At 54.3% G+C, this 16,885-nt stretch overlaps 1 protein-coding gene across 1 annotated transcript in view; it reads left to right on the top strand.

The window, feature by feature from the left end:
• The window catches only part of anks1ab (ankyrin repeat and sterile alpha motif domain containing 1Ab), a 28,169-nt gene extending 13,206 nt beyond the window's left edge, over positions 1 to 14,963 (top strand). Inside the window, exons 3-14 of the mRNA XM_084705251.1 lie at positions 1 to 29; positions 6,144 to 6,242; positions 6,657 to 6,803; positions 7,388 to 7,495; positions 7,751 to 7,909; positions 8,629 to 8,766; positions 9,447 to 9,518; positions 9,777 to 9,860; positions 10,665 to 10,802; positions 11,016 to 11,192; positions 13,056 to 13,154; positions 14,833 to 14,963. The exon at positions 1 to 29 is cut by the window's left edge and continues 90 nt beyond it. Of these exons, the coding sequence (XP_084561377.1) occupies positions 1 to 29; positions 6,144 to 6,242; positions 6,657 to 6,803; positions 7,388 to 7,495; positions 7,751 to 7,909; positions 8,629 to 8,766; positions 9,447 to 9,518; positions 9,777 to 9,860; positions 10,665 to 10,802; positions 11,016 to 11,192; positions 13,056 to 13,154; positions 14,833 to 14,952 (1,370 nt within the window). The 3' untranslated portion in view covers positions 14,953 to 14,963. The remainder of the gene's footprint in view (positions 30 to 6,143; positions 6,243 to 6,656; positions 6,804 to 7,387; positions 7,496 to 7,750; positions 7,910 to 8,628; positions 8,767 to 9,446; positions 9,519 to 9,776; positions 9,861 to 10,664; positions 10,803 to 11,015; positions 11,193 to 13,055; positions 13,155 to 14,832) is intronic.
• The last annotated feature ends 1,922 nt before the right edge of the window (positions 14,964 to 16,885 follow it).

Here is a 16,885-nt window from a genome sequence, read left to right as displayed (position 1 = left end):
TCAACGGGTTTGACGACCTGCGCTTCATGGTGAGTTACGGCAGCACTTACAGCGCCCCTGCTGATGATGATTGTGTGTTGACTGTGACTCTCTCTCTCCACGTCTCTCTCTCCACGTCTCTCTCTACACCTCTCTCGCTCTCTTTTGCTTTACCTCTCCCCACTTGACCTTCTCTCTCTCTCTCTCCTGATATCGATTTCAATTATAAATGCTTTATTGGATGTTTAAATTAATCACAGTTGCCAAAGCAGTCCACAGACTCTCTCTCTCTCTCTACCCCTACCTCTCTCTCCCTCTTTCTCTTATTTTCTTTATATTTCCCCCCCTCCCCTCCCCTCTCCTCCATAACTCTTTCTGACCTTTCCCCCCCGCATGACCACATGCTGAATTATGTCCGCAAAGTGAACTGCGATCAAATACATCAGCTTGTCACCTAGACAGATCACAACCAAGACCTATCAACGTATTTTTTCTGGATCCCCAATTGTCCTATCTCATTTACAGTAATTCCATCCTGGTTCCCCCCCCCCTCACGGGAGAGGGGCATATTTAAGTGCTCACTGCATCATGCACCATGCACCATGCACCATGCACCATGCACCATGCCCCATGCTCCACGCGCCACGCGCCACGCGCCACGCGGCACGCGGCACGCGGCACGCGCCACGCGCCACGCTCCACGCGCCACGCGCCATGTGCCATGCTCCATGCGCCATGCTCCATGCACCATGCACCATGCACCATGCACCATGCACCATGCAGGCTCTCACTACTCAACAGCAACACAGATGTACTCTATTTCCATGATCAAATATAATATTTACATTTTGTAGCATGGTCAAATGGATCATGTATTATATGATTCCACAAAGACAAGAGATGCATGATTTTATTGTCTGGGCAGTCTGAAAGGAATTACAAGGTAGAGAATTTCTATTCTTCTCTGAAAATCACAAATCCTTGTTATTGTGTCGGGGTGAGCTTTAGGGAAGAGGTGGATGAGGGGATTCAGCTGGAGTTTGGCAGGTTAGTTTCAGAAAGAGAGGGGGGCGTGCCAGTTTCACTGGAAGACATCCCTGATACCCCCTTACCACCAAAGTGAACCGGGAGCTAGTTGGGAACTGGTGCTAGAGCTGGTTCGAAGCTGGTTCAATTAGTGAGCCTTCTAAGAACAGGTTTGCTTTTCCACAGGCTGCAGAGCCACCACAGAGCCACCACAGAGCCACCACAGAGCCACCACAGAGCCACCACAGAGCCACCTCTTACGTCACTGTATACGCCAGTGCTCTCAGCCCCTGGCTCTGCTCTGATGATAGTTAGGTTATTGAAAAGTCGGAGCAAATTTACAAATTTGCCATTTTATAATTAAAATAAGTACATTTTCAGCAACTACACTGCCCATTTCTCGTCACATTTTAATTCAGATGCTGGTTTACACGTTTAGTGTAGGTGGCCGTTAAGTTGAAATATGAATAGTAAAAACGTATAGAAATGGCGGTTGTCGAAAGAGAAAGAACTGGTTCGAGATTAAGCACTGGCTCCGAACCAGCAGCCAAAATGCATTTGGCAGTGACTCTGCAAAACAACTATCTTGCTTCCCCCCTGAATTAAATACCCTTGTAATAGAGCCATGGAACATTAGTTAGCCGTGTTCCAGAACATTAAGGACCAGGGTTCCAGGACATTTGTGACTACGGCTCCAAAGTATTAGTGACCAGTGTTCTGGAACATTTGTCACCAGGGTTCCAGAAGATTTGTGACTTGTTCCTAAAAGAAGCACATTCCATCTTCAATGGTTAGGTGCTGGTTAGGGTCAGGGTTAGTTGATACTAGTGTATATTTTTTATTGTTTATTTAGTATATATGAAATGAAAAATAAATAATCTATAGATGAACTATTGATATAAAACGATTCCTGTCTCTTAACCGTGTTACTGCAACTAGTGGACGAGTGCTCCCTGGATGATCAGTGTGGGATGCTTGGAGAGCAGAACATGTAGAGTCCCTATGTCATTCACTGGACTCCATACAGAGGAGAAATGTGTCTGTGTTGGAGCTCTGCAGAGCTGGCATCTTCATGACTGATGTGTCTGGAGGCAGAGCTACGTTAGGTAGATAACTGATAAGCGTGTCACAGGACAAATTAGCCGTGGATATTTACAAGGGCTTGGAGGCTGTCGCTAGGAAAGGTCACAGCACCTGCAAAATGAAACTACGTATTTTCTACAAGAAGTTCAATTTCCTCATTATCTCTTGTTGTGTTGTCCATGTGTGTGTGTGTGTGTGTGTGTGTGTGTGTGTAGTGCGTGTGAGTGTGTGTGTGTGTACCTGGAGGGGGATTGAGCCCAGCTCTCGCCATCAACCAACCATCATCCATCAGACCAAAATGTCATTTTCATTCATGTGAAAACAACATTAAGGTTCACCCATCTCAGATAGTGATGCATCATCAAACCACCTCTAATGCATGATCCTTTAACACAGAGGTCTTCAACCCTGGTCCTCAGGGACCCCCTGTCCTGCACGTTTTAGATGTTTCCCTGCTCCAACACACCTGATTCAAATGAATGGGTCGTTATCCAGCTTAGCAGAAGCCTGTTAACGACCGTTCATTTGAGGAATGCAGGACAGGGGTCCCTGAGGACCAGGGTTGAAGACCTCTGCTTTAACATGTTAAATGATTGTTAACGCACACTCACATACACACTCACACACTCGCATACACACTCACATACACACTCACACACTCACACACAGAGTGAATGTGTAAGAGTAGACATATGTGGTGTGGTACATGTTTTGGTGGTTCCAGGTGCCCCTGGTGGGGGAACATGCCCCCTGCCACCTCAGGTGCCCCTGGTGGGGGAACATGCCCCCTGCCACCTCAGGTGCCCCTGGTGGGGGAACATGCCCCCTGCCACCTCAGGTGCCCCTGGTGGGGGAACATGCCCCCTGCCACCTCAGGTGCCCCTGGTGGGGGAACATGCCCCCTGCCACCTCAGGTGCCCCTGGTGGGGGAACATGCCCCCTGCCACCTCAGGTGCCCCTGGTGGGGGAACATGCCCCCTGCCACCTCAGGTGCCCCCCTCCCCCCCAGTGTGCTAGTGTGCCTATGTCAGCTGGCTCCTCTGCCCAGCGGTGGAGGAGCTATGAATAATGTACTGCCTGTCTGTCCTCATCTCCCTCTACACCACCGCATCCCATCTGTCTGTGCTGCTATCGGCCCTGGTCTCACGGTGTGTAGCCCCTGTCTCACGGTGTGTAGCCCCTGTCTCACGGTGTGTAGCCCCTGTCTCACGGTGTGTAGCCCCTGTCTCACGGTGTGCAGCCCCTGTCTCACGGTGTGTAGCCCCTGTCTCACGGTGTGTAGCCCCTGTCTCACGGTGTGTAGCCCCTGTCTCACGGTGTGCAGCCCCTGTCTCACGGTGTGTAGCCCCTGTCTCACGGTGTGTAGCCCCTGTCTCACGGTGTGTAGCCCCTGTCTCACGGTGTGTAGCCCCTGTCTCACGGTGTGTAGCCCCTGTCTCACGGTGTGTAGCCCCTGTCTCACGGTGTGTAGCCCCGGTCTCACGGTGTGTAGCCCCTGTCTCACGGTGTGTAGCCCCGGTCTCACGGTGTGTAGCCCCGGTCTCACGGTGTGTAGCCCCGGTCTCACGGTGTGTAGCCCCTGTCTCACGGTGTGCAGCCCCTGTCTCACGGTGTGTAGCCCCTGTCTCACGGTGTGTAGCCCTGGTCTCACGGTGTGTAGCCCCTGTCTCACGGTGTGCAGCCCCTGTCTCACGGTGTGTAGCCCCTGTCTCACGGTGTGCAGCCCTGGTCTCACGGTGTGTAGCCCTGGTCTCCACAGCCAGGGCTGCTGGGCAGCAGGTGATGTGAGGGTACCTCACGCTGAGTGTTCTGCACATGCAGCACGTCTGCATTTCCTGCGTCCGTTGGCGGTGCACTCTGTGCACGTGTCCCTGGCGTGAACGCACACGTAAGGAGCAACACCAAGACACATCTGGGCCGTTGTGTCCTAGATCCTCTTACATTCTGCAAGATGGAAATAGGAAACGAGAAGAAGAGGAACAGCTACAAATCCACACACCCTGAGGTGTTTGCACCAGTCACATCTTCCACACCCCCCGAGATGTTAACATCAGTCACATCTTCTACCTTCTGTCATGTGAGAGAGTTCTCTCTTCTCACTCTGCTCTCAGCGTAAGCGTGAGCTTCCCACTCTTACAACGCAGCCCGTAAAACATCCGATAACCCCCCCAACTTCCCATTATTTTATTGAGGATGGTGTGTGTGTGTGTGTGTGTGTGTGTTTATTTCAGTCCCTCGATGACGTCAGCATGTTGTTGTTTATCTGGGTGGTGATCAGTGTGTGATCTGGATCAGCACCCTGCTGGCTGCAGCACCCTGCTGGCTGCAGCACCCTGCTGGCTGCAGCACTCCTGGAGGCAGAGCAGAACAGCTCTTTGTTCCTGTCTGGGAAGAGGCCGTCTGCAGTGGGCCACCAGCAGAAACGCTTAGCTGCACATTTTCAAGGCTCTGCTTGTATGTTCCCCTCCACAGCCTGAGCAGGATGACGAGGCAGTGCGCACACACACACACACACACTGTGTGCACACACACACACACTAGGAGATCACAGTGTTGTGTGTCCAGCTTGGTGTAGGTGCAGGGAGATGTTGCGGACCTTGTGTTTGGGTCCAGTTAGCAGGCCCTCCCCTCCCCTCCTCTCTCCTCCTCTCATCTCTTTCCCTCCCCTCCTCTCTCCTCCTCTCCTCTCTCCACCTCTCCTCTCATCTCTCCTCCTCTCCCCTCTCCTCTCCTATATCCTCCTCTCCTTTCTCCTCTCTCCTCTCTCCTCTCTCCTCTCTCCTCTCTCCTCTCTCCTCTCTCCTCTCTCCTCTCTCCTCTCTCCTCTCTCCTCTCCTCTCTCCTCCTCTCTCCTCTCCTCTTTCCTCCTCTCCTTTCTCCTCTCTCTTCTCTTCTCTCTCCTCTCCTCTCTCCTCTCTCCTCTCCTCTCTCCTCCTCTCCTTTCTCCTCTCTCCTCTCCTCTTCTCTCTCCTCCTCTCCTCTCTCATCTCTCCTCTCTCCTCCTCTCCTCTCTCTTCTCTCTCTTCTCTCCTCTCTCCTCTCCTCTCTTCTCCTCTCCTCTCTCCTCTCTCCTCTCCTCTATCCTCCTCTCCTTTCTCCTCTCTCCTCTCTCTTCTGTCCTCTCTCCTCTCTCCTCTCTCCTCTCTCCTCTCTCCTCTCTCCTCTCCTCTCCTCTCTCCTCTCTCCTCTCCTCTATCCTCCTCTCCTTTCTCCTCTCTCCTCTCTCCTCTCTCCTCTCTCCTCTCTCCTTTCTCCTCTCTCCTCTCCTCTCTCCTCTCTCTTCTCTCCTCTCCTCTCTCCTCTCTCTTCTCTCCTCTCTTCTCTCCTCTCTCCTCTCCTCTCTCCTCTCCTCTCTCTTCTCTCCTCTCTCCTCTCCTCTCCTCTCTTCTCCTCTCCTCTCTCCTCTCTCCTCTCCTCTATCCTCCTCTCCTTTCTCCTCTCTCCTCTCTCTTCTGTCCTCTCTCCTCTCTCCTCTCTCCTCTCTCCTCTCTCCTCTCCTCTCCTCTCTCCTCTCTCCTCTCCTCTATCCTCCTCTCCTTTCTCCTCTCTCCTCTCTCCTCTCTCCTCTCTCCTCTCTCCTCTCTCCTCTCTCCTCTCTCCTCTCTCCTCTCTCCTCTCCTCTCTCCTCTCTCTTCTCTCCTCTCCTCTCTCCTCTCTCTTCTCTCCTTTCTTCTCTCCTCTCTCCTCTCCTCTCTCCTCTCCTCTCTCCTCTCTCCTCTCTCCTCTACCATGTCTCAACACTGCAGGTCAGGATTGATCCTGCTGCTGCTCTGATTGGCTGAGTCTTGCTGCTGTTGCATTAGATGAGATTGATTATGTTTGGCATGCGCAATTTATTTGACTCCTACGTCCTTCCACTGTGCTGTTCCAGGGCAAAAAGTGTGCGTGTGCGTTAGAGAGATAGTGTTTGTGTGTGTGTATGTATGTGAGAGAGATAGATTGTGTGTGTGTGTGTTGTCTGTCTGTGGGGAATGTTGCAATGTAATGACATTCCACTCAATGATGTGTAAGACTATTGTGTGTGTGCATACATGTGTGTGTGTGTGTGTGTGTAGGGCAGTAACGTGTTGGAGGACATGGACCTCAGAGACATGGGAATCACTGATCCTGGACACAGGAAGAAAATCCTCCATGCAGCCCGAAACCTGCCCAAGGTACCTCTCCTCCTCCTCCTCCTCCTCTAACCCCTCCTCTTCCTCCTCCTCCTCCTCCCCCTCCTCTAACCCCTCCTCTTCCTCCTCCTCCTCCTCCTCTAACCCCTCCTCCTCCTCTTCCTCTTCCTACTCCTGTAACCCATCCTCCTCCTCCTCCTTTTAACCCTTCTCCTCCTCCTCCTCCTCCTCTAACCCCTCCTCCTCCTCTAACCCCTCCTCCTCTAACCCCTTCTCCTCCTCCTCCTCCTCCTCTAACCGTTCCTCCTTCCATAACCCCTCCTCCTCTAACCCCTTCTCTTCCTTCTCCTCCTCCTCTAACCCTTCCTCCTTCCCTGACCCCTCCCCCTCTAACCCCTTCTTGTCCTCTAACCCCTCCTCCTCTAACCCCTCCTCCTCTAACCCCTCCTCCTCCAGGTCAAGGCTCTGGGTTGTGATGGTAGCTCCTCTCTCTCCTCCTGGCTGGATGTTCTGGGCCTGCAGGAGTACCTGCCCAACTTCCTGTCCAGCGGCTACCGCACCCTGGACTGTGTGAAGAACCTCTGGGAGCTGGAGATTGTCAACGTGAGGACGTTCATTCTCCCATGAGAACCTAAACTACATGATAGACCAGCAACTACACAACCCTCTCCTGCTCTCCTCTCCTGCTTTCCTCTCCTCCTCTACGCTCCTCCTCTACTCTCTTCCTCTACTCTCCTCCTCTGTTCTCCTCCTCTCCTCCTCTCCTCTTCACGCTCCTCCTCTCCTCTCCTCCTCTCCTCTCCTCCTTTACTCTATTCTTCACTTCCTGTCTTGACTTCCTCATCTCCTCTTCAGCTTCTCACCAGTGTTTTGTGAGTCAGAGATCCTGGGGGAGGAGCCAGACCTGAGGGGCTTAAAGCTAAACAGATTGGAGATTAATGATTGAGGAGAGTTCATTCTGTCTGCCTCCAGGTTGTTAGCCAACACTGATGTGGGAATGTCAGTCTGTATGATTGTGTGTATGTGTGTTTGTGTGTGTTTTGTACCCATCACCACCTGTCCATATCAATGTCAGTGCCGTTATACACACGCACACACACACACGCACACACAGGCGTCCCCAGCAGTGTGTGTCCAGAGTGGCAGGAGAAGACATGATGACCAGGACGCTGTGTCCTCCTCCGCAGGTGCTGAAGATCGTCCCTCTGGGACACAGGAAGAGGATCATTGCCTCGCTGGCAGAGCGGCCCTACGAGGAGGCGCCCACCAAGAACCAGCGCCTCTCCCAGATCAGGGTGAGGTCACGCCCCCTGACAGCACACGGCTCTAGGCCTGCACCAGGACAGAAGTGATGTGTCTGATGATGTTCAGCAGCAGATATGTAGGCTGTTATAATAACCATGATATCTCTGGGCCATGTGTGTGTGTGTGTGTGTGTGTGTGTGTGTGTGTGTCTGTGTGTGTGTCTGTGTGTCCGTGTGTGTGTCTGTGTGTGTCTGTGTGTGTGTGTGTGTGTCTGTGTCTGTGTGTGTCTGTGTGTGTGTGTGCAGTTCCAGGACCTGCTGTCCCAGGGCCCGTCCCCCCTGTCCCAGGTGGACCCCCACACCAGCCGCTCCATGGACCTGCTGCTGCCGGGGGAGGGGGGGCGCAGGAGGGAGCAGGACTGCAGCGTGTCGCTGAGATCGTACAGCGAGAGGCCCCGCTCCGTCGTCAGTATCTCTGCCTAGCTCCGTCTATGATCTGTCTATCTCTGTCTCTCTGTAACACCCTTCTCTCTCCCCCCCACTCCCCTCTCTCCTCTCCTCCCCTCTCTCCTCTCCTCCCCCATCTCTCCTCTCCTCCCCTCTTTCCTTTCCTCCCCTCTCTCTCATCCCCCCTCTCTCCTCTCCTCCCTTCTCTCCTCTCCTCCCCCCTCTCTCCTCTCCCCTCTCTCCTCCCCTCTCTCCTCTCCTCTCTCCTCTCCCCTCTCTCCTTTCTCCTCTCTCCTCTCCTCCTCCCCATCTCTCCTCCCCTCTCTCACCCCCCCTCTCTCCTCTCCTCCCCCATCTCTCCTCTACTCCCCTCTCTCCTCCCCTCTCTCTCCTCTCCTCCCTCCTCTCTCTTCTCCCCTCTCTCCTCCCCTCTCTCTCATCCCCCCTCTCTCCTCTCCTCCCCCCTCTCTCCTCTCCTCCCCTCTCTCCTCTCCCCCTCTCTCTCCTCTCCTCCCCCCTCTCTCCTCTCCTCCCCCCTCTCTCCTCTCCTCCCCCTCTCTCCTCTCCTCCCCTCTCTCCTCTCCCCCTCTCTCTCCTCTCATCCCCCCTCTCTCCTCTCCTCCCCCTCTCTCCTCTCCTCCCCTCTCTCCTCTCCTCCCCTTTCTCCTCTCCTCTCCTCTCTCCTCTACTCCCCTCTCTCCTCTCCCCCTCTCTCTCCTCCCCCCTCTCCCCCACAGGACCGTCAGAGTGAGCGTCACTGGCAGCCCCGCCCGGCCCTCAGGCCTCCCAGCCAGGCTGCCTCCTACACCACCGTGTCCGGCTGGCACCACCAGCCTGAGAAGCTCATCCTGGAGTCCTGCGGCTATGAGGCCAGCGTGGGTCGCCCTGTCACTCTCACCTTGTCATCCTCACCCTGTCACATCCTCACCCTGTCATCCTCACTCTGTCACATCCTCACCCTGTCACATCCTCACCCTGTCACATCCTCACCCTGTCATCCTCACCCTGTCACATCCTCACCCTGTCATCCTCACCCTGTCACATCCTCACCCTGTCACATCCTCACCATGTCATCCTCACCCTGTCACATCCTCACCCTGTCACATCCTCACCTTCTCACCCTCTCATGGAAACCCTCATCCTCTCACCTTCTCATCTGAACCCTCATCCTCTCACCTTCTCATCTGAACCCTCATCCTCTCACCCTCTCATCTGAACCCTCATCCTCTCACCTTCTCATCTGAACCCTCATCCTGTCACCCTCTCACACCTGTTCTCTCACCAACACTTCTGAGTTAAACACCAACAAAGTCTCTTGACTTTGGGAACTTCACAGAGTTCATTTGAATTTGAACTTCCCTGAATTAAACATTAACTGCTGTAATGGCACAAAGTTGCACTTTGCTTATGTTTAGTGCATAAATGTAAGAAATACTTTGAGATCTGGTGTTGTTGGTGTTGTTGTGGCAAGGCCTCGCGTCTAAATGTGTTTCATGCATGACCACAGCTTGTGTCAAAGCAGGCATCTTATCCTGACCTGCTCCTCCTCCTGCAGTATCTGGGATCCATGATCATCAGGGATCTACGAGGGATCGAGTCCACTCAAGAAGCCTGTGCTAAGATCAGGGTAGATCCACAGTCCATGCATGAGTGACTGAATGAGTGTGAGTGAGTGAAGTTAATGGATAAAGATGCATTGATGGATGATGTGCAGTCAGAGCATGGGTGTGGCAGATGCGTCCTCACGACAGCAGTTGTGACTATCTGACTTCATCCCAACATGCCTCCCCTCCCTCCCCCCCCTCCATTCCCCTCCCCTCCCCCCCTCCCCCCCCTCCCCCCTCCCCTCCCCTCTCCTCCCCTCTCCTCACTTCTCTTTTCTCAGAAATCAAAGGACTGTAAGAAAGGCCCTGTGGTCATCCTGTCCATCACCTATAAAGGGGTTCGCTTTATCGATGCAGCCACCAAGGTAAGAGACTATTCAGATTCCATTCAGCCTCCCTCCAACCTCTACCCGGCCTCCCTCCACCCTCTACCCGGCCTCACTGTTTCCTCCGCTAGATGGAGGTGTTCGTCACCATACATGCCATTACCTGACCTGCTGTTCCTCCAGACCACAGTACCTGACTTCCTGTTCCTCCAGACCACAGAACCTGACTTCCTGTTCCTCCAGACCACAGTACCTGACTTCCTGTTCCTCCAGACCACAGTACCTGTCTTCCTGTTCCTCCAGACCACAGTACCTGACTTCCTGTTCCTCCAGACCACAGTACCTGACTTCCTGTTCCTCTAGACCACAGTACCTGACCCGCTGTTCCTCCAGACCACAGTACCTAACCTGCTGTTCCTCCAGATCACAGTACCTGACTTCCTGTCCCTCCAGACCACAGTACCTGACTTCCTGTTCCTCCAGACCACAGTACCTGACTTCCTGTTCCTCCAGACCACAGTACCTGACCCGCTGTTCCTCCAGACCACAGTACCTAACCTGCTGTTCCTCCAGACCACAGTACCTGACTTCCTGTTCCTCCAGACCACAGTACCTGACTTCCTGTTCCTCCAGACCACAGTACCTGACCCGCTGTTCCTCCAGACCACAGTACCTAACCTGCTGTTCCTCCAGACCACAGTACCTGACTTCCTGTTCCTCCAGACCACAGTACCTGTCTTCCTGTTCCTCCAGACCACAGTACCTGACTTCCTGTTCCTCCAGACCACAGTACCTGACTTCCTGTTCCTCCAGACCACAGTACCTGACTTGTTGTTCCTCCAGACCATAGTAGCCGAGCACGAGATCAGGAACATCTCGTGTGCAGCCCAGGACCCGGATGACCTTCACACATTCGCCTACATCACCAAGGACCTGAAGAGCGGTCACCACTTCTGTCATGTGTTCAGCACCGTGGAGGTGGTGAGTCTGGACGCGTCTTCTGAACAAGGGGGAGGGGCAGAAGACGAAACCATAGCAACATCTGATGTTCATCCGTGTTCATCTCCTGATTGCCTCGTTACGGAACTTGATTAACTAGGAGGCTTTTCAGAGCAAGGCAGGACATCAGTGTTGATAAGTAACTCATCTTCATCTGGTCGGGACTTCCTGTTGACTCTGTGTCTTCCTTTCCAGACACAGACCTATGAGATCATCCTGACGCTGGGACAGGCGTTTGAGGTGGCCTATCAGATCGCTCTGCAGGCCCGGGCCAGGCAGTATGTGCCCCCGACCTCTCTGGTGTCAGAGGTCATTGAGACCAAAGCCAGCAGACCTGTCTCTCATAACTGGAGCAGCATGAGGAGAACTACAGTGAGTAGTTCAGCCAGCCAGCTGTGTGTGGTAGTGTTTGAGAGTGTGTGTGTGTGTGTGTGCTTGTATGTGTTTGTGTGTGTGTGTGTTTGTGTGTGAGTGTGTGTATGTGGGTGTTTGTCTGTGCGTGCGTGCATAAACAGTGATCAGATGAGAACTGGGTGTATTCAAGTTTCACACACAGCAACAACATTAGCGGGGTTGTGAAAGTGAGTCAGTTTTGTGCCAGCAGTACAGTACAACTTACTTGGGTGGAGGGAGAGAGCAGGGTGGAGGTAGAGAGCAGGGTGGAGGGAGAGAGCAGGGTGGAGGGAGAGAGCAGGGTGGAGGTGTGGAGGCAGAGAGCAGGGTGGAGGTGTGGAGGCAGAGAGCAGGGTGGAGGTAGAGAGCAGAGAGCAGGGTGGAGGTGTGGAGGCAGAGAGCAGGGTGGAGGTGTGGAGGCAGAGAGCAGGGTGGAGGTAGAGAGCAGAGAGCAGGGTGGAGGTGTGGAGGCAGAGAGCAGGGTGGAGGTGTGGAGGCAGAGAGCAGGGTGGAGGTGTCGAGGCAGAGAGCAGGTTGGAGGTGTGGAGGCAGAGAGCAGGGTGGAGGTGTGGAGGCAGAGAGCAGGGTGGAGGCAGAGAGCAGGGTGGAGGGAGAGAGCAGGGTGGAGGTGTGGAGGCAGAGGGCAGGGTGGAGGCAGAGAGCAGGGTGGAGGGAGAGAGCAGGGTGGAGGTGTGGAGGCAGAGAGCAGGATGGAGGCAGAGAGCAGGGTGGAGGTGTGGAGGCAGAGGGCAGGGTGGAGGCAGAGAGCAGGGTGGAGGTGTGGAGGCAGAGGGCAGGGTGGAGGCAGAGAGCAGGGTGGAGGTGTGGAGGCAGAGAGCAGGATGGAGGCAGAGAGCAGGGTGGAGGTGTGGAGGCAGAGGGCAGGGTGGAGGCAGAGAGCAGGGTGGAGGTGTGGAGGCAGAGACCATGGTAGAGGTGTGTGTATTGATCAGTAGAGCCGATCCTGTGGGTTAGTCTCTACTGCTCCTCAGTATTGATCAGCGCTGTGCTAACTGTGTCCATATTTACGCAGGCCCAGAGCCCTTGCTTTGATCCGCCCCTCTGACTCAATATGACTAGGCCTGGGTGAACCTGACAGTGATCATGTCAGGCCTCTGAGTCAACACAGCTGAGCGTGTTTGAGCATGCGCACCGGTCACCTTGGTTCATTATCTGTCCCATGTGAGGTCTGCAGAGACCAGAGGGCAGGGTACTGGGGCCGGGGGCCGGGGGCCGGGGGCCGGGGGCCGGGGGCCGGGGGCCGGGGGCCGGGGGGGGCTTGAGTAAAACAGTTTTTATTTCTAATCCTTTTGACTTTTTTCACCCACACAAGTACAGAAGTCTCAAACTGAATCTCCTGCGTTGTATGAATCCTTCGTTTTTTCTTTATTAGTAAAACGTATCTTGTTTTATTAATGCCGTATTTCTGGGTCGAATTCAGGAAGTCTCTCCTCCTTCGTAGCTAACAGTCCCTTGGAGAACAGCTGCTCACTTCATCTCCACAACAACTACTGAAACCTAAATAAATCACATCCAGTCAGATATATCTAGTTCATTCTTTATTAATAACGTATTCTCATTTGGCTTGTTCTCATCATTCCTTTTGCCGTGGTGAGTTTAAATACCAGTAAAATCTCTCAGCTCCTCTTTCTTCTTCTGCTGTTTTCCTTTGTAACGTTTCAGCAGTTGCTTCTTCTTCTGCTGTTTTCCTTTGTAACGTTTCAGCAGTTCCTTCTTCTTCTGCTGTTTTCCTTTGTAACGTTTCAGCAGTTCCTTCTTCTTCTGCTGTTCCTCTGCGTAACGTGTTTGTGTTCTTGTCTTCTTGGTCCTCTTGTTTCCCAGGGTGCACCTGTGCTGGACTGTCGCTGCTGTTATTGTCACAGCTGTACCACCCACCGGCCCTCCTTCCTCCCCCTGAGCTCTGCTAGCCCTGCAGTCCAGGTCTCCTCCCTCCTCTACTCCTCCCTCCATCCTCCCTCCATCACCCCTCCATCACCCCTCCATCACCCCTCCATCACCCCTCCATCACCCTTCCATCACCCCTCCATCACCCCTCCATAACCCCTCCATCACCCCTCCATCACCCCTCCATCATCTCCACATCACCCCTCCATCCTCCCTCCATCATCTCCTCCCTCTCTCCTCTCTCTCATGATTGGCTGCCATGCTCTTCATGCAGAGCACTCCATTTTCCTTTTTTTCCCCTTTTAACACAGACGTGTCTAAATGAGATGGATGATGTCACCTCTGCTGCCTCCTATCACACTCTGCTCTCTCACCATTCCATTAAAGCTTGTTCTTCTTTTCTTTTTGAAGAAATGCTCACTTATTTTTCTGGCTCGTGAGTGAAGTGCTGTGTAGTCTAAATGGATCGTGGGGAGATGGTCATCAACATTTATGTTTGAAGTGGTTTGTTGAGTTCTTACCAAGAGGTGGCGCTGGTCAGATGTTTTCGACGCCAGAGATTATGGAATGATTTTGTTTCTACGACCAGGAAGGAGGTCTGGAATCCTCCAGAGAGCTTCCTTGTGGAGCAGGATGTGTTGGGTGATACATGACAGCCCTCATGTAAACCCACCCTGATAATAACACTTTAAACATGGAGACCATGGCTGTGCCTGGGTAGTTATCCCAGCAGGTGGGCTAACTGAAGCACGCGTCTGTGTGGGAGCGTGTGTGTGTGTTTAAGCATGTGTGTGATGGTTGTTTTCCCCTGAGTCCCTGCTAAGAGAGAGAGAGGAGAGAGGAGAGAGAGGGACAGTGTTATCTGGGTTAGCTAGGCTTGTGTGTGTGTGTGTGTGTGTGTGTGTGTGCGTCTCTCTGTGTGTGTGTTTCTGCAGTCAGGTGTGTGAACGCTGGACTCTCCTCTCCAGCCGTCTCACACCCTCTCTCCCTCCACCCTCCTCCTCTCTCCCTCCCCTTCCCTTCCCTCTCCCCTCATTTCTCCCTCCACCCTCCCCTCTCCCTCTCCCCTCCTCTCCCTCTCCCCTCCCCTCCCCTCCCCTCCCCTCCCCTCCCCTCCCCTCCCCTCCCCTCCCCTCCCCTCCCCTCCCCTCCCCTGCCCTCCCCTCCCCTCCCCTCCCCTGCCCTCCCCTCCCCTCCCCTCCCCTCCCCTCCCCTCCCCTCCCCTCCCCTCCCCTCCCCTCCCCTCCCCTTACCTCACCTCCCCCCCTCTCCCTCTCCCTCTCCCTCTCCTCTCCTCTCCTCTCCTCTCCTCTCCCTCCCCCCTCCCCCCTCCCCTCCCCTCCCCTCCTCTCCTCTCCTCTCCTCTCCCCTCCCCTCCCCTCCTCTCCTCTCCTCTCCTCTCCTCTCCTCTCCTCTCCTCTCCTCTCCTCTCCCTCTCCCTCTCCCTCTCCCTCTCCCCTCCCCTCCTCCCCCCTCTCCCCTCCTCCCTCCCCTTCTCCCCCTCTCCCCTCCTCCCTCCTCTCCCTCTCCCCTCCTCCCTCCTCCCCCCTCTCCCCTCTCCCCTCCTCCCTCCTCTCCCTTCCTCCCTCCTCCCCCCTCTCCCCTCCTCCCTCCTCTCCCTCTCCCCTCCTCCCCCCTCTCCCCTCCTCTCCCTCTCCCCTCCTCCCCCCTCTCCCCTCCCCTCCTCTCCCTCTCCCCTCCTCCCCCCTGGCAGATTGGTCCTCAGGAGGAGGATCCAGACAGGCAGTCCCTAGGCAGCACCGCCTGGCTCTTCAACCCCAGAGACCCCAGCAGGCGTCCAGCCAGCACCAAGTACGAGACCACCATATTCTGAGGCCCACCCTCCACGGCTGCCCCCTCCCCAGCCCCCTCCCTCAGGGCTGCCCCCCTCCCTAGCCCCCACCCTCCATGGCTGCCCGTCCCCAGCCCCATCCCTCAGGGCTGCCCCCCTCCCCAGCCCCCACCCTCCACGGCTGCCCCTCCCCAGCCCACCCCACCCCGGCTGCCCCTCCCCAGCCCAACCCACCCCGGCTGCCCCTCCCCAGCCCCCACCCTCAGGGCTGCCCCTCCCCAGCCCACCCCGGCCTGACCCAGTACCTGAACGTAGCCCCGTCACAACCTCCTAGACCCTAGTCCCTCTCTCCTTCTCTGTCTCTCTCACACAAGCCCTGTGCCTTCTCACTGTGACAGACCCTCAGGGCTGCCCCCCCCGGCCCCCTCCCTCAGGGCTGCCCCCCCCAGCCCCCTCCCTCAGGGCTGCCCCCCCCCCCAGCCCCCTCCCTCAGGGCTGCCCCCCCCCCAGCCCCCTCCCTCAGGGCTCCCCCCCCCCCCCAGCCCCCTCCCTCAGGCTGCCCCCAGTGCCCTCCACATCCCCTATCCTGCCAGTCCCAAGCCCCTTCTCCTGTTGCAGCCTATCATGGACCCTCTGGATGCATCTGGACTGAACTACTGACTGATGATAGGTTGACCTGCTCTCTCAACCAAACTTACTCCTCCTCCTCTTCCTCCTCCTCTTCCCCACAACTACCTGCATCTGCATCCAACAATCCAATTACATATTTAGTGAAGAAAAGTAGCCTTATTCTGTCTCTTAGTAATAGTGAATGACAGTTTCATGTTTATTTATTTTTTTATACGGATGTCTTAACTCTTAAGGCACTCAACCATACAATGCACAAGGGACTAGTTTTCTGGGGAATTTATCACAGATTATTTTGTCTCAATGCAGAATGGAGGATCTAATGTCAGGTTGGGCTTGTGTCAGTGGTAGTACTGTGGTAGTAGTTTAACTACAGACCATAGTATTGCTTTGGATAAAAAAGCATCTACTAAACAATTACATTATTATTATTATTATAAATGCCCAAGCAGACCCATGTCTGCCCTCTGCTGCCCCTCATGTATTATATCTGTTTATTCCTTTGTTTACCTTTTGCTTTTATTTGTTTTTGTTTAGTTTGTTTGTTAAACAAACCCCTCAGGCAAGTTTCTTTCCCCATCTGTAGCTTGTCCTGTCTTACCAGGCATCTACCATCTGTAGCTTGTCCTGTCTTACCAGGCATCTACCATCTGTAGCTTGTCCTGTCTTACCAGGCATCTACCACTGTGAGGCGCTGTGGGGAGGAACTGCTCAGAGTCTGGCCTTATGTAGCAGGAAGCCAGACGGACTGAGATATGACAGACAAACAACGAAACTCAGCAAAACAAACTCTTTTTCTAAGCATTTCTGATCCTTCTGTAACGGGCTTCCTTCAAATCCTCCTCTCTGGACTAAGAACTGAACCACGTCATCCCTGCACACACACACACTCGCACACACACACATGCACACACATGACAGCTTGTCTGTGATCCAGCCTTACTTCAATCAATCCATACATCTGTAGGCCTCCCCTCCCATCTCCCTGTTTCCTGAACTGCACGAACTCACTTCCTGCTGGCTGGCCGCCATTTTGAACCTGTGATGTCATGATGCACACTACAGCTGGGAGCTGGGAATGAACCTGTACAACTCCTGCTGGCCCTGTCCTGCAACTGGACAGGGTGTGTGTGTGTGTGTGTGTGCATGTGTGCGTGTGCGTGTGTGTGCGTGTGTGTACTGTAGCTACTGATGGAGTGAACAGAGACAGTGTTCCATAGACCTGCACTGTGTCAGAACTGTTCTTCATTTGCCCTTATTTTGATACCAGAATAGGACATGTTTATGTTTAGTAGTATGTGGTGTTCAGTCAGACCGTGAAATACTGAAATATCTTCAGAGAAGAACC

The sequence above is a fragment of the Hypomesus nipponensis genome, chromosome 9 (assembly GCF_054491055.1).
Source record: "Hypomesus nipponensis isolate SF chromosome 9, ASM5449105v1, whole genome shotgun sequence".
NCBI lineage: Eukaryota > Metazoa > Chordata > Actinopteri > Osmeriformes > Osmeridae > Hypomesus > Hypomesus nipponensis.
The sequence above is the reverse complement of the archived record's forward strand: the minus strand, read 5'-3'. Positions and strand labels throughout refer to the sequence as shown.